This window comes from Eutrigla gurnardus (genome assembly GCF_963514095.1).
Source record: "Eutrigla gurnardus genome assembly, chromosome: 12".
Taxonomy (NCBI): Eukaryota; Metazoa; Chordata; class Actinopteri; order Perciformes; family Triglidae; genus Eutrigla; species Eutrigla gurnardus.
The window spans coordinates 2,398,898-2,415,139 of record NC_139926.1 but is presented as its reverse complement, the minus strand read 5'-3'; the positions used below and the strand labels follow the sequence as shown (position 1 = coordinate 2,415,139).

At 41.2% G+C, this 16,242-nt stretch overlaps 1 protein-coding gene across 3 annotated transcripts in view; it reads left to right on the top strand.

The window, feature by feature from the left end:
- LOC311021618 (exosomal polycystin-1-interacting protein-like) overlaps positions 1 to 16,242 on the top strand; it is a 178,053-nt gene that overhangs the window by 1,321 nt on the left and 160,490 nt on the right. For 2 of the 3 annotated variants that reach the window (XM_084022287.1, XM_084022288.1), the window contains exon 3: positions 8,791 to 12,899. In XM_084022287.1, the coding sequence (XP_083878413.1) occupies positions 8,854 to 9,615 (762 nt within the window). In that variant the 5' untranslated portion in view covers positions 8,791 to 8,853 and the 3' untranslated portion in view covers positions 9,616 to 12,899. Of the gene's footprint in view, positions 1 to 8,790; positions 12,900 to 16,242 lie in introns of those variants that run through there. The other variant, XR_014598022.1, reaches the window with a different exon arrangement.

Here is a 16,242-nt window from a genome sequence, read left to right as displayed (position 1 = left end):
TACAATTACTTTTGAGTATTTTTTAATTGATATTTGACGGGACATGCACATGTTTCCTGCATCAACTAATGCAGTGGACTATCTATCAAGGTAAGAAATGGATCTGAAGTGCAAGAATACTCTGAGTAGAATAAGGCCAACCATCTGGTTTGCCTGAATAGAACCACTGGATAGAACAGGACCAGATCTGGGTAGAATAAAAACACATTTGGGTAGAATAGGAACAATTGTGGGTAGAATCTGGTCAGATCTGGTGGGAATATGACTAGATCTGGGGTTACCAGGATTTATCTGGGTAGGACCTGGGTGGAGCCAGACCAGATCTGATTAGAATCAGACCAGATATGGGTAGAGACAGACTAGATCTGGGTAGAGTCAGACCAGATCTGGGTAGAGTCAGTCTAGGTCTGGGTAGAGTCAGTCTAGGTCTGGGTAGAGTCAGACTAGATCTGGGTAGAGTCAGACCAGATCTGGGTAGAGTCAGACCAGATCTGGGTAAAGTCAGACCAGATCTGGGTAGAGTCAGACCAGGTCTGGGTAGGGTCAGACCAGGTCTGGGTAGAGTCAGACTAGATCTGGGTAGAGTCAGACCAGATCTGGGTAGAGTCAAACTAGGTCTGGGTAGAGTCAGACTAGGTCTGGGTAGAGTCAGACTAGATCTGGGTAGAGTCAGACTAGATTTGGGTAGAGTAAGACCAGATCTGGGTAGAGTCAGACAAGATCTGGGTAGAGTCAGACCAGATCTGGGTAGAGTCAGACTAGATCTGGGTAGATTTGGGTAGAGTAAGACCAGATCTGGGTAGAGTCAGACTAGGTCTGGGTAGAGTCAGACTAGATCTGGGTAGAGTCAGACCAGATCTAGGTAGAGTCAGACTAGATCTGGATGGACTCACACTAGATTTGGGTAGACTCAGACTAAATCTGGGAAGACTCAGACTAGATCTGGGTAGAGTCAGACTAGATCTGGGAAGACTCAGACTAGATCTGGGTAGAGTCAGACTAGATCTGGGTAGAGTCAGACTAGATCTGGGTAGAACAATTTTAGGTAATTTTCAAAACTTTCCCTTCGTGCAATTCCTGATGACTTTTTTCTTATTCAGAACATGAGTACAAATCCATTCAATGGAATCCATTGAGTTTGTTTTTGTTGCACTTTGTTGACCCACATTTTAGGTAAAATGCATGGACTAAATTAGAAACACATGGCCGTTGAAATCACAAAGAAGCCTACAGAAGCTGAGTTGTGATATAATCTGTCAGCCCAAACCACACAATCTGCTTCCACTGTCACTGTGTATTTGTATGTGTAAAGACTGAGCAAAGAAGGAAATAGTGTGAAACTGTAAAAGCAACGAGTTTCTTGTGAATATTGACTCAAGCAAAAACTGGACTGTTTGTATATTCGGTGTACTGTTGGAATATACCATTCTTTTCTTCGGTAAACTGATGATCTCCAATGAAATTAAAGCGCTGTTATTCGAAGAAATACAGCATTTTAGTCATTTAAAATGGATGACAGAAAAACTTTCCCCCAGAAATGTTTGGAGTGGGAACACATTGTGGTGGCTGAAGAACTGCAGAACAATTATGAAATGGACGTTATTTATCAAAACTGTTCTTTTGTATAGATATTGGGTTGTCCATCCACTTAACTGAGTCCATGGAGTTAGATCCACACAGTGAGTACGGCTCAAGAAGGAAATTGTTAGCTTATTAATTATCAGTCAAATAATCAGAGAAGGCATCCAGATGATCCATATTATTTTTGATTCACATGTGACAGTGATACTACAGAACTGTCACTTTCTGCCCCAGTTCGTCTCTGCCGTCACTGGCCTGTATAATACAAAGTATCCCTTGGGCAAGAACTTGTCGCCAGTGAGGATAACCATGATTATGATGAGACCTGTAACAATATGTTTAAGAAAATAACTAATGTAGGCTAAAGCTAATGGAGTTAGTGAAAGTTGTATTAAAATAGCATGAATTGAATGTTTTCAGGCGAGAAAGTAACCATTTTGATTCCAAAAATGTGGTCAGTTTATCCAAATAACGTCTGCTGGGAAACTTTTCAGAGCAGAGCCTCTGGTGGGATGCCTTGAGACGGCTGTTGATTGAGCATACAACAGTCTGCTCGTAAAATCATACTTCATCATTCATTCATACGTTCATTTAGTAGGCGGTAGGCCATGGCTCCTTGACTTTACATAGTCCAGCCTGGCACAAGTTGCATGTACTGGATAAGATAGATACTCGAAAAGAGAAGGAGGTAGGCCTTATGTGATAAAGATCTGCTGATTTACATGAAATTCACATTAGGTGGTCACATAATATACAGCATTAGACTTATGATTAGTGTGTTCTCTATCGCAAAATAGTGGACAAAGAACGTGAGGCTAAATATGTTTCCTTTGAAATTGATCTATTCTAACATTCTCACGTTATAACAATATATTTTTCACATTATTATAACGTACTTTACTGACACATGGTTGAAAACATGATCAATTGATTCGGATGCCGTGAACCTGAGTAACATTCAAACATTATTCTGTAGCACCTCTATGACTTGTGTATGTTTTATACCTATACATTTGTCAAATGTATTTTCAGACCATACAGTAATCTAATCCAAACTAATCTAAAATGAATGATTTATGAAACTGCTACTCATTGAAATACTGCCTCTGCACTGTGTCTTATATCCAACATAATCATTTTGGAAAATTAAGTTTTGCCCTCATTCTATCTAACCAAACTGACACGCATGGTCTGAAAATTAGCTGCCTATGAGACATGGGAGTTTTGATCACAGCCTCATTACTTGATTGAACTACACAGCAGTCAATAAATATAAATGGTCTGCATTCCCAATGCAAGACAAATGCTTCAGGAGTTTCCACTGTATCTAAAGAATTGTATTTAATTGTAGAGAGAGCCTGAGTGATATACACGTTATATACTGTGTGGGTACACATATTGGAGAAAACACTGTGTAGTAGCCTACTTACCAATAACACTTTGTGTATAATTTGGTATTTACTAATATCAAATTTCATGAAAAATCCAAAACGAACAATGATTTGATCCTCAGCATTATGGGTGTTCCCAAGGCCTGATATATTATTTCTCTGTGCTAGAGAGCTATACTTCCCAGGGGCTGTAAATACCCAAATGTGTATCTGATTCTTATTTCCTCTTATTTTAGTAACTTTAACTTATTTGACTGACTGATTTTTTTTTTTGGACAATTATATATTTGTGAGTTTTGAAGTTTTGAAGAAATAATTCAATATTTAAAGCATACATAATATTTATGTTTTTCTAAAATAACTATCAAATGACAATTGTGAGCTTTATAAATGCCGTATGTGTATAGTATTTTTTACATTTCGAATGAGCCAGGCTAACTGTTTCCCCATGTTTCCAGTCTTTACATTAAGCTAAGCTGAGGAGCACAGAAATTGTATTGGCCAAAATATTCAAGTGATGATAACGCAAATGCCAATTGTTGTTAGTTGTTATGGTGACAACACAGTTCAGTGGGGCTGTAAAGTTAGATAGCTAGCCAGATAGCTAGCTATTTTGCTAATTCCACAGCTTTAATGAGAAAAGTGTTGTTTCCTACGGTTTGGTAAGAGTGTATGACTGAAGCATTACATTCTTAAATGAAGTCTTTCTCTGCATGGTAGCGTTACTCGTCCACTCATACTTGTTACTGGAAAACATCAGTGACTCCGTGACTTGCTGTAAGTCTGTTTACTTTTCAGTCCACTGTAACGGTCGCAATGGCAACAGTGTTCACATGTAGACATAAAAATGTCAGCAGCTCTGACATCCTGCTACATTGAATTGGAATGTCCTTTCTACTATTTTATTTCTATGAACAAATGGGTTAATGTTGGAGCATCTTGGTATCATTAGAGGCGAGACAGTAAACATGGTCAGCAGGAAGTGAAATGATGTAATCCACTGAGTCACCACCATGCTAAAACATTTTTAGAAGCTTGTGCAGTTTTATTCTAAATTAGGCCTTTTTTAAATGTGTCAGCCCAAGTATTCTGAACAGTATTTCAACATTTTTCAATGTATATTTGCCATTTTTTGGAGTTTCTTCTCCGTAGCAGCTACTGAGTGAGAGAGAGGGGAATGAGAGACATTTAGATGAGATGGGTGACAGAGGAAGAGAGGGACTGTAAGTGAGAGGAAGAGAGGATTAGGGTGGGTGCCTGCGGTGGAGCATGATGTCAGAGGAATGCATTGAGCCTCTCCTTTAACAAGCTGGAGCCGCGCAGGGCGGCCGTGCGGAGCGCCGGCCACCTCACGCTCTTTCTCACAAACACAAAAAGTGTCGCCCCATTCTCTGACTGTACATGTACCTGTAAATTATGTAATATTATGAAGTATTAATTTTCATTTCATTCTAAAACCCGCTGCCACTTGAATGTGGAATGTGATTTTCATCTTTGTTTAGCCCTCCAGTCCTGCAGCTGTAGCTTGTTGCAAGGGTTACAGAGATGGAGGAAGCAAAGCAAAAGAGAGGAGAAGAGAAAGGAGAGTTGTGGAGAGGGCAAGGAAAGGCACATGGAAAAAGAAAGAAAGTGACTTAAATAATGTGTGGGAGAGCCAGACGCTGGGAACAGCTGGGAAGACGATGACTAATATTAGCAGTGAGGTAAGACGGTGGAGGATTGAGAGGACAGGCTGTGTGTATGGAGGGCAGCTGCTACTGTAAACCAACCACAGTTAAGTCAAGTGTATTTATAGCAGCACAGTCATGATACCAGAAATGGGACTTTAACGCCAAATTGTAGTTTAACCCCATATGATCCACCTTTCCTGTTTTTTTCCACCTCTTAAGTACCTTTAAGGTTTAACCATAAACTCATGTTTACAATGTTTCCTGAGATAATAAATCTGCAACCAGAGGAGTTGCCTCCTGATGGCCAGTAGAGAATGCAAGTTTAGGGCAGTTCACCATTCCTTTGGTTACCTATGCTACGGGGGGTAGGACCGAAACATCAACCTCCTTCTTGGCCCTCCAGTACATGAACCCATGGGGGAAGCACATAATGGCGAGGAAAGATGACCACAACATGGTAGTGCATAAAAACAGGCAGGGCAGAGGTGGGCCAAGGCCCTGTTGAGGATGGTAGACAGCCTTCAGTTGTGGGCCTCAGTACCGGTAGTCCCTGGAGGCTCTCCTCTGCATCTCATACTTCCCCTGTTGGAAAGAGTGAGGCAGAATCAGTTGTTGGACTTTATGGACCCCAAGGTCACTTTGGTATGGAGAAATTACTCAGATGCTGGCAGCCCAGCCTAGGACCATGCTCCGTTTCAGGGGAGTTTCCTGTCTCAGGAGACGGGTGCAATAGGTGCGTTGCCCACTGTGGGTCATCCTCTCCATGCTGGGGCTCCTGAGATGGACAGGCTTGAGGAGGGCTGGGTGCCTGTGAAGGTTGTGCATACCAAAGAAGGTGGCAAGACCAGGATCCATCATTGCATGTTACAAGGTAAAGTGGTGTTGCACACTCACAATGTGGGAGGAAAAAAATAATAGACTGAATGTAGGGCAAGGAGCCTGAACACGGAGGCCTACTTGAAAATTAAAACCCTGAACAATTCACTGTGAATAGCAGTGGCTGGTTTACTACAGCGGTAAGTACCCCAAATAAACAATGATGCTGTGATTTGTAAATAGTCTGAAGTCATGCTTTGTTAGGTCTGTCTGTAATACAACAAACAAACAACTTTTAAAATGCTTGTTTTATGAATGGAGTCTTGTTGATGGGTGCTAGGCTAAGCTAACATCGTAGCTGGTCCATCAACACTCCAAATAAGGTAATCTAGACAAATATGGCATCGACCTTGTTGTTTGTACCACAGACAGTCTCTGGTTTCTCCACATAGTCTGGTCTGGTCTCTGGACTAATGTGAGCTACTATTGTAGACCTCTGGGGGACCACAGACAGTCTCTGGTTTCTCCACATAGTCTGGTCTGGTCTCTGGACTAATGTGAGATGTATCGTAGACCAATGCTGATAGGCTTTTGAGACACAGTGTCACGCTCAAGTTGAGATATTTCAGCACCAACCAATGTGAATCTATTTGTGTCTTTGCATTGCCTTTGTATGCAATCTTGCTTATGCGCAATAGAGATGCATCAATAGTGATACACATGGAAAATCGGTCCCATATTGACTGAAATCAGGAAACTGTGACTTTAGGCTAGAATAGAATAGAATTTAATTTTATTTATACACGGACGATACAGTAGTTCCAATACAAGGAATGCAACTGATGTACTATACAGAGAGTTTATAGCTATTGCTAATTTTCAACTCTTGTACATGAACAACATAATCAGCACACAATTACATAAACGATCAACATACTAAAACTAGATTACACATTAATATATGCATAATCAGCATAATAGCATATAAAACCTACATAACATAGTACACTAATGTAGGCTACATACCACAAAATCATTCCTGTATATTATTACATATAACACCTTTAAAGTTAAATGTCAGAACACAAAGAGTTAATGGGAACAGCTTCGTTTTTTTTTAGCCAATACTTAAATTTGGTTGTAAACAGTTTTATATTAGGAATTAATTTGATTCCAGTTTAAGAGGCTCAGGGGCTAGACTAGGGCTAATTTGATATATGATGCCATTATTTTAATAACTAACAATCTGGTGTTGCCTTACAAAAGAAAGCATGATCCTGGTCTTTTCCAAATATTGAGGTATAGTGCTTATTTATTATACACAGCTATCAGATCCGTACTATATATCGACTGATACCCAACGTTTGCTGGATTTCATCAGCTTGGGTTAATTTAGTTAATTTTTCATCAAAGATTGAAGCTTTATTTTTTTGAGGCTCCACAGTGGATATTCTACATAGTCTACATAGTTTAAGTGCTTTTAAAATAAAAAAAATCCCATTCTTGGAAAAGATCTTACAAAGAAATCAGAACTAAAGTCTGGGAACCTTTCCATAAATAATGTCCCATGTGCCGAGTAAACAGGCTGCAGAGAAAAGGGAAGTGCTTCCTGGTGACACAAAGGCACCTCGGTCAGAATCAAATGTGCCAACGTCTTGCAAATCTTCTAATTCTTTTTGTGTATATCCCAACTATCTGCAGACCAACTTCACTTGAGTGAGGAAAAGGCCAATGAGCCAAATCCCACACACTGAGTCTATAGCCCCTGTTATAGACGATTCTGCTGAAATGGCAGAATCCTAATGTTTAAACAGAACACCGTATTGCCTCGTTTCTCCTCTGATGCAGCTCTGTGACGACCTCTGTTGGCGTCTCAGAAGGTTAATATTCTGTTACGCCTTTCTGCCTCAGCGAGCATTTAGACTGAATACGGGGCAGAAAACGGTGTGATCGAAAAGGCTGTCTAAAAGGGGCCATTGAGAAGTCCGGTTGTTTGCCTAATTTTCTGTAACCAGTGTAGCAATAAAGAATGATAAGCTAGCTAACTAGCCAGGTGTCTGCCAGTTAGCTAGATAGTTTTCTAATTCCACTTCTTTAATGTTGCACTTCAGCCAACTAAAGTTGTCAGTCATCTGACGATATCAATATTTTTCTTACAGTGTGATGATGTTGCAATGATGATTGTACACATAAAAATGTCTTCCTGCTACAATGATTTGAAGGTGAATGTCCTTTACTCCTATTTTATTTCTATGGTGAACTCAATCAGTCCCTCGACCAATAGCCTATCAATACAGGAGTTAGCCCACTGAAAGTTAGCCCACTGAAAGTACATCCACATCTGGACTTATTACGGTAGCAGAAGCTTATTCATGTTTAAATGTCTCCCTGCTAGCCCGTCTGTTTTCATGGTTCGTCCAAGCTGTCTTGTTGCTACTTGTCTAATCATCAGATGGCTTTTAGATCACTTTATTTAATTAAACTGGTACTTTCCAGAATAGTAATGTTAGCTAGAAACATAATTTTAAATAAATGCCTATTATTTTCAATGGTTACTTTTCATTTATTTTCAGTCTTGTTTTTATACAGTGGTTGATGGAATTAACATCCTAACCACATTGCATTTTAATTGGATTTATACAAAAGTTTATAGAGCCGGTGCCGATATAATGACGTAAAATGTGAAAATGGCATCTTTGGTATCAAATGCGAATTTGGATGGGTGATGGATCAAACCTGTTTTTGAACAATCAAGTAAAGACTGGAAACACTGAAAGTCTGTGGAAGTCAAGAATACTTATTCAGTCCACTTTTCCTGAATGTGGAATTAAAGAGGCCAAGGTTTCATGATGCTGAGAGTTTTATAAGCAACCCAACGCCATCCGCATTAGCCTGGGGCCTGGAAGGACTCAAAGTGGCTCAATTATGTGTGTGTGTGTGTGTGTGTGTGTGTGTGTGTGTGTGTGTGTGTGTGTGTGTGTGTGTGTGTGTGTGTGTGTGTGTGTGTGTGTGTGTGTGTGAGGGAGAGAGAGAGAGAGGGAGGGCTAGACTGGAAAGAGCTGAATTCAGTTGGCTGTTGGTCTTAAGCTGGCCTCCACATGTTGTAAAAAGAGCTGAAGCAGGTTACTGTAGAGCACAGAGAAAGAGAGTTTCTTTGTGTGTCATTTGCTTTTAGTGAAGTAAAGTTATTGGAGTGAGTCATAGAGTGATGATTAAACCTGGGATACTGCTGACTCTGTTCTTTGATGAAAGTTAGTGTCAACACCTACATTCTCAGTACTGTCCTCTACTTATATGTACATGCTAACTTTACTCTTTCTGTCTGTTTACAGCTTCTGCCATCTCTCTAAAATCAGGTCTCTCCACATGGTGAAGATGTAGTCACTTTGAACTCGATGGAGATGTCTCCAAAAACTGTCTCCTCTGTCTTGTTGCCATGGTCACTATGGTTGCTATTCTTCCTGACGGTTGTCACCCAGACAACATGCTCTGCACCCCTATGGGAAACGTCTCTGTCGGTCAATTCCACACTGTTGTTCCACAGTGGCTCCCCGGGCTACAACCTGAGGAACTGCAGCTGCTTCACACCCATCCGGGACTGTGACGAGGCTCTGGCCAACTCACTGTGCAGATGCCACACTGTTTTGCGCTCTGCTCTGCCCCCTGCTGGGATCAGAGAGCCTGGACGACTCACCTTGTGGGTGAAGGAGCTCTGGGTCCTGGAGGAGCTGCTGAACAGGAGCATGGTTGGCCATTTGCGGTTGTCTTTTTGTGGAATAAAACCAATTGACGGTCAGTCCCTGGCTCTGCTAGGTCTACGGACCCTCAGGATCCACAGTGCACTACCAGAGGTTCCCTACCCCGACCAGGAAATTACAATCTCCCCAGCAGCAGGGGTTACAGTGGAACTACAAACCCTCTCATTTGACTTCTATTCTTCCTTCCATGTGACCTTTCTGGATGTAGCAGTTCTCAACGGACTCTCTGCCCTAAAGGCATACAGTGTGGTGGGACCACCTGCTCAATCCCTCTCCCAGCTATTCCCCCACCTGACTTTGGCCCTTGCTCTGCCATCCTCTACTCCTTACAACCCTACGGACCCCAGTGACCAGACTGCAGAGCCTCTGCAAAACTTGCTCATTACTTTTGTCTACTAACAAGAGCAAGCTATGGTCAGGTTTACAAGTGACAAACTATGCACAGGAATTATATGTGTTCTATATCATTTGTGACTTGCTGGATACTTTTTGCTCTCCTTTTCACAAGAAAAATGGAATATAAAACGTTTGTACAACTCTCTGCTGTAGTATAAGTCTGGTCCAAAGGTGGCTTTGAACTGTACTCAAGAGAGGCTGACATATTTCTCAATTTATTGACTTCACAGCTGTTACATGGGTGCTGCATTTCTGCACTCATAACAGGGACAGAAATACGGTTTGGGAACGCCAGCTACATTTTCACGTCTTATTACAGCATATATAAGGTGCCGTAGCATAATTTAAGAGGTGTTGATTTGCTAATCAGGAATCTGTAATGACCCTGATTATTACATCACAAATGAATTGCTCTAGCATGAGACAATGCTTTGATTGTGCATACACTTCAACACCATGGTACTCCTTTAGCTAACATGCATAAATATCATATCATAGCCTTGTTCAAGCTATATATGGGAGTGTTTTACTATACAGATTACGATTACAAATGTTGGCACTCTTTATAAAGGGATTGAAAAGCAATAACAGATGGCTATATATGTGGTTCACTGATCATTTACTAATGCTTAATAGATCAGAGGGCTGTGAACTGTCATACCTATAGACTGAACATTTTGAATTCATCACAATTTATGTATATTTTTCCCACGTCCCAACAACGGTTCATATTTCTAATAGAAATTGAGCATATGAAGCTTTAAATAAGAGCAAGTTTTGGAGTACCAGATTTTGAAAGAAATACCTGGTGTTTATCATGTGTGTTTGTTAATAATATTCTAAATGTTGCTAATATGATGATAAAGGATAGTTGGTGACTTACTTTCTAATAAGTCATGTAAAACATTTTTTGAAATTAATTAATTGAAAACCATTACTTACATCTGATTAACAACATTGGGGCTTCATCAAAATTGATAGTGAAGAGATAAACACCAGTCTTCAACTACTAATTAGAATATAATTTGAAGTGATCTAGAAAGCATTAGGAAATTATTTATTAACCATTAATAAAGTCATGAATTAGAATGTACAAAGTATTTAATAATGTGCCTTAAGGCTCATTTATGCTTCATTATCAACGTTCTAAACATCGCTGCCCTCATGCTTTCATGCGTCCTCTACGTTGGAATGGACGTTGAGCAAAACATCCTCTAGAGGGCATCGTTCACATTAGAAAGTTAGGCCTACTCCAATAAAGTTTAAAAAAAATAAGTTTATCACAACAACAAACATGGCGACTGGACAATGGAGGAGATAACGATCCTGCATCTATTGAGAAGGAGGCAAAATCGCAGGCAGCGTTGAAGACGGCAGTGGTCTGAGTGTGGACGGAGACTTCCAGTCATTGGTTTTAGCGATGAGAGAAATTGACGACGAACGTCATTTTCAGTATATCAGGATGTCCGTCGGGGCTTTCGACAACTGGCTTCGCCGGGTGGCTGCTCACATTAAGCATGGGAACTCGCACAATTCACCGGTGACGCCGGCTGAGCGACTAGCGGTCACCATTCGCTTCCTTGCGTCAGGGATCAGTCATTTTTAAAACGTTTTTTAATTTGTGTATGCTATTCACGGCACTTTCTGTGTACAATGCCCGACACTGCCCCCACGATTTCCGTTGGAACTGCAATGTTTGGTCCGTATCTGTACGCATCCGCAAGCTTGCAGGATACGTATAGAAATACGGACGAAATGTACGCAGAGAACGGACAGAAGGCTCCGTCCGTATCCGTATGCGTGTCTAGCGTAGAGCATAAATGAGCCTTTAGTAGAAATTGGTACACAAATCCCTCTATAGGGATGGATGACTCAATGGAAAATGAGCTTACAGGTGAAGTAAACGCAATCTGATAACATGGCTCAGTATTCAAGCTAATGCATTGCGCATTCCAGCTATCACATCAAACAGTCAGGATGAGAGCTAATACCTACACATGACTCTTTGATGTCCTTAGCCACTCCCAAAATCTGGTCTGCAGAGGTGCTCCTAAATTCTATGATGTAGCTGGAAGTCACACATGCTATGGTCATACTGATATTTCAACACAAGTTATGGAAATCACATCAATGCGGCCACACCTGGCCTAAAAAATGTTACTTCTACATAATCTTTACATCTGCCACATTCATGTTTGGTCCAGAATCTCTGACAGCAATGCTAGTACAAGCTGGTTTTTGCATTGCATCACTGAAAATTACCTGGCGTGATCAGATGATGCACAGCAACTGAACATGGGATGAGTGTAACCATAGCCACAACTGTAAGCCACCTGCTAGGACAATATCCAAGACAAACCACACACCTGCGCCCAGAGAGAGTGTTAGTTCTTTATCGTCCTATCTGGGTGTTGTCAGACATATCAGGGCAGCAGGATAGCATGGTCAGAAGCGAAGAAGCCTCTAATTAGCCAATAGGAATAGAAAAGGAGTGGAACAGATATTGAACTATTTTCAGTGGTCATTTAAGTACAAACGAAAATGGTGATTTTTGTTGGTTGTTAAGTTGAAAACACGCCAGTGTAGCTGACGAGTGTTGTCGCAGCTTGCCAGGAAGAAAGCGGACTCAGCTCTAGGGACGGATGTCTGGATAGTTAGCTATGTAGCTGGTTAGCTAGGTAGCTACTTAGTTATCTAGGTACCTAGTTAGTTAGGTATGTCGTCCTACTGAGTAAATTTGAGTAAGGTGGACCCAGCTTTGACACTGTTCACGCTTGGCTCATTTTCTTTAACCGGTGTTGCATGTTGGCTAGCCAGTTGTCTAGCTAGTTAGCTAGCTGGCTTGCTAATTCCACTGCTAATTCCACTGCTAATTCCACTGCGTAACTACTCCACTAATAGTTGTTACTGGAAAACTTCAGTGAGTTCATCACTTGGCCACAAGTAGGATTATTTTATACAGAAGTGGCCTGCAACAATGATCACAATGGCATTTATTCCTCTGCTTTGGGCACACTGAACTGTACTGCTGTTAATATTACTAGTACTACTAATATTACTACCAACACTCAATGCAGAAGGAACCCAAGAGCCTGGTCTGCTCGAGATTTCTGCCTAAAGTTAAATCGGTTAAGGCAGTTTTTTCTCACCACTGTCGCGCTGAAACGCTCCTGGGTGATGTTGGGACTTTGAAATGCATTGCGTGCATGAGCGTGTTCTAGTGAAAAATGCCCTGAGATAACTTTTGATATGATATGACACTATGAATAAAATGAAATTGAAATGAATTGTACAGCATCAGTTGCTTACGGAGTTTCCTGAAGGGTTCTGAAGAACCCTCTTTTAAAGAAAGGGTTTCTCTGGGCTTCTTTGTGTTGCCCTAAGAGTTTTTCAAGGATTGTAGAAAGGATGGGTGATAAAGTTCCTTGTAGCACCAGGTTATGTCTGGATGAGAATCATGTCCACAGTTTAAGACCAGTATAAAGTCTGCTAACTCAATGGGGACCACCAGAGGCATCCCAGTGGGACTTAAAGTCTTAAGGAGTGTTCACACCGAACGCGACGCAAATCTTCACATTCCGTTTGTCGCACGAGTTTGGTTGCAGAATCAGTTGTTTATCCACATGTCAGTTGAGTTCATTTGCGTCGCCCAGGCTGGACCCACCGGAGAGGACGGAGGGGGGGTTTAACTCTGTGTAGACACCGATAATGTTTCATCATTTAAGGCCGAAATAAACACTATTACTGCTTTGTACATGTTGTGATGCAGATACACCAGGAAACTAAACAGCATCCTGTCTGAGTTAATAACGTTACTCTGAATAGCAAGCCAGAGATCGGCTGGTTCACAGCAGCGTTCGCTATGCTCCGAAATAAAAAAAACAACGTTGTGATTTAACTGCAATACAAGGATAAAGAGTATGCCGAACGATTGGTAAAAAGTCAGAAGTCATGGTTTGTTAAGTCTGTCCGTTAAGACGATACCCAAATAACTTTGAAATGCTTGTTTTGGCAATAGCGTTCGGCTCCCTCAGAGTTAGGCTATGCTAACACTGTAGCTGCTCCGTAAACTCTGAACATAACGTCGTCTCAGCAGAAATATGGCAGTGACCTTGATGTTTGTACCACAGGTTTGTCTCTGTGTGAAACATAGGATCCTATCTCACGCCGCCGTGAGACCACAGACCACTCGAAGGATCGAAACGCTGATTGGCTTTGCATCAGTGTCAACGTGAATTTGGAATTGAATCATTTCGCCTCATTAGCGTAATTTTGTGAATCGTTGCGCTATTCGCGCCACAGAAAACTTGCGTCTGTCAATTGAATTGACATGTAATTAGGTTGTGCAAAAGATTTTCGTTTTGTGTGAACACCCCTTTACAAAGCAACAGGGGAGTCAATAGATGCACCCAGCCCTTTTTATCCCCCCTGGATCAGGGGTGTCAAACTAATCGTAGTTTATCGGCTACATAAAGACCAATTTGATCTCAATTGGGCCAGACCAGTACAACTATTGAATAACAACCTATAATAATAATAATGAAGTACATTCTGAAAACGTGAACAATCCATTTACAAAACAGTAGTGATGTCCAAATTAAGCTTCGTGAAGCATTTTCTTTATTTTCTGAGCCCAATAGATGGTGCTCTCTGTTCAACAAAGGGTTGAAGGCTGATATATTTCCATTGCATGTGACCCGAGGACACTCCAGCCCTAGCTGATTGATCTAAGCCTAATGAGTAAAATCAAAGCCACATTTGTCTAAAAGGGCTTTTTAGATGTCTGGGTTGCGTAATCTGCTCTTTTAGCAGCATTTCTATGGGTGGTTTGCAACATGTGGCAGTTGGCCTACATGTTGAAATACTGTACCATACAGTCTCAATGCTGTTGGAAAAGGAGAAAGCAAGAGGTAAAATTCCTGCTTCAAGGATCAATAGAGCATTATAAAAAAGATGCTCTAGATGTACTGAGGCAGCTGACTGCAGTGAACACTGGCTGGAACCAATCCAAATAATCTGCACCAGAGCTGGATGATACTGTTGTGTCTGAGTGTCACACTGCTCTGTTGAGGAAATTAGAAAAAGTCAAATTTAGTCAAGGTTTTTTTTTGTTGACAAGATAAGGACATCTGCCCGTGGCAAAAACAGAGAAGAATGTAAAAGAAAACAAAAAGTGGAAGACAATGGTGGTGTCCGTCTGCCGCGGTATGAGCTGATGGAGAGGCGCAGTAGGCTCACTGTTATGAAGGCTGCAGTCTGCTGCTGCTGCGTTTTTTCAGCTGCTCTTATTGAGTGCAGATGGCCTAATAAAACAAGTTGTTTTGAAACAGGTTAAAATGGACGCCCAAAGAACATGATTCCCAGGGTTAGGATCCTCTCGCACCAGCCAACAAATCTCACTCTGTTTGGATCTGAACAAGGACTTTGGCCCGGTGTGGAGTTGGATGAGTTGTGCGGTCATTAACACCCACTTCAAGACGTATTGGCAGCGACTGTGAGGGAAGAGGGGGAAGTGAAAAAGAAATTTGCTTTGAATCATGTTGGACCTGATTCAGTTACTCTCCGTCTGTTTATCAGAATCTGAAGCCCCTTGATTTTCTTGAATGGTCTGTGTCTGTGGATTTTGTCGTCACTTTAACCAAATGAGAGAGGCGTTAGAGGACAGTTTGTAATCGTCAAAGTTGGTTTTCTCTGCTTTATGTTCTTTTTCTCTTTCCAGCTCATATCCTGTGAGAGTTTTTGCTGAACACTTTCACAAACAAAATCCGAGGCCAACACTTCTGTTCCGCAGATCATTCAATGACTGTTCTGGGTGTGTGTGTGTGCGGCTCAAACACATATGTAAGGTTGCAGGCGTGAACACTTGGGTGAGTCTTTATGTGCATATGCTCAGATTTATCTCACTTTTGTCAACATCACAGTAAATGTGTCCATCACAGTTCATTTAGATCCCTCACTGTTGCAGCAGCAGATGCAATGTGTTGCATTACAAGTGTTGAACCAAAGTTGCTCAGACAACTTGTGTTGCCTTGTAGAATTCCATTGTGAGTTTTAAAATTGTTTCATGAATCCAAAATGTTGGAGAGGTAGAGAAAGACGGCAGAGGTCATATGCTGCTCCGTTCCTCCCAACACAAGACTTCACACCATACGGAGTGCCTCTTCTTTATGTATGAAGAATCAAACGTGTTTATTACTATAATTAATCAGATAAATGCAACTTGACGTTTTGTCAACCGATTTAATTTATGTATTCACTCTCCTTTTTGCTCTGAGTTGGGCTCCACCAACTCCTGAGAAAAAGATGTCTTTAGCTCCTAAATAAGGTTAGATAAGATAAAACAACAAGAGGCAAAACAGAACAAGAGAGCCGTGAGAGTGAAACAGGAAACCTTCAAGGTTCAGCAGAGCTGAATAAAACTGCAAAGTCCTAATTGAGTGGGTTCAGGCGCTCTATTCCAGAAGAGCTGTGGTGATTTAAACATGCTACTTGCACTGTAAATACCTACCCTATGCTCTTCCTTAAGTTTGCTGTGTTTTTGACTGGGTTCGGGTTGGGATGTACTATATCACTCGCTCTGTGCGTCACTTTGCAGAAAGGTACAATGTGCTGATATTTTTCCTGTTAACT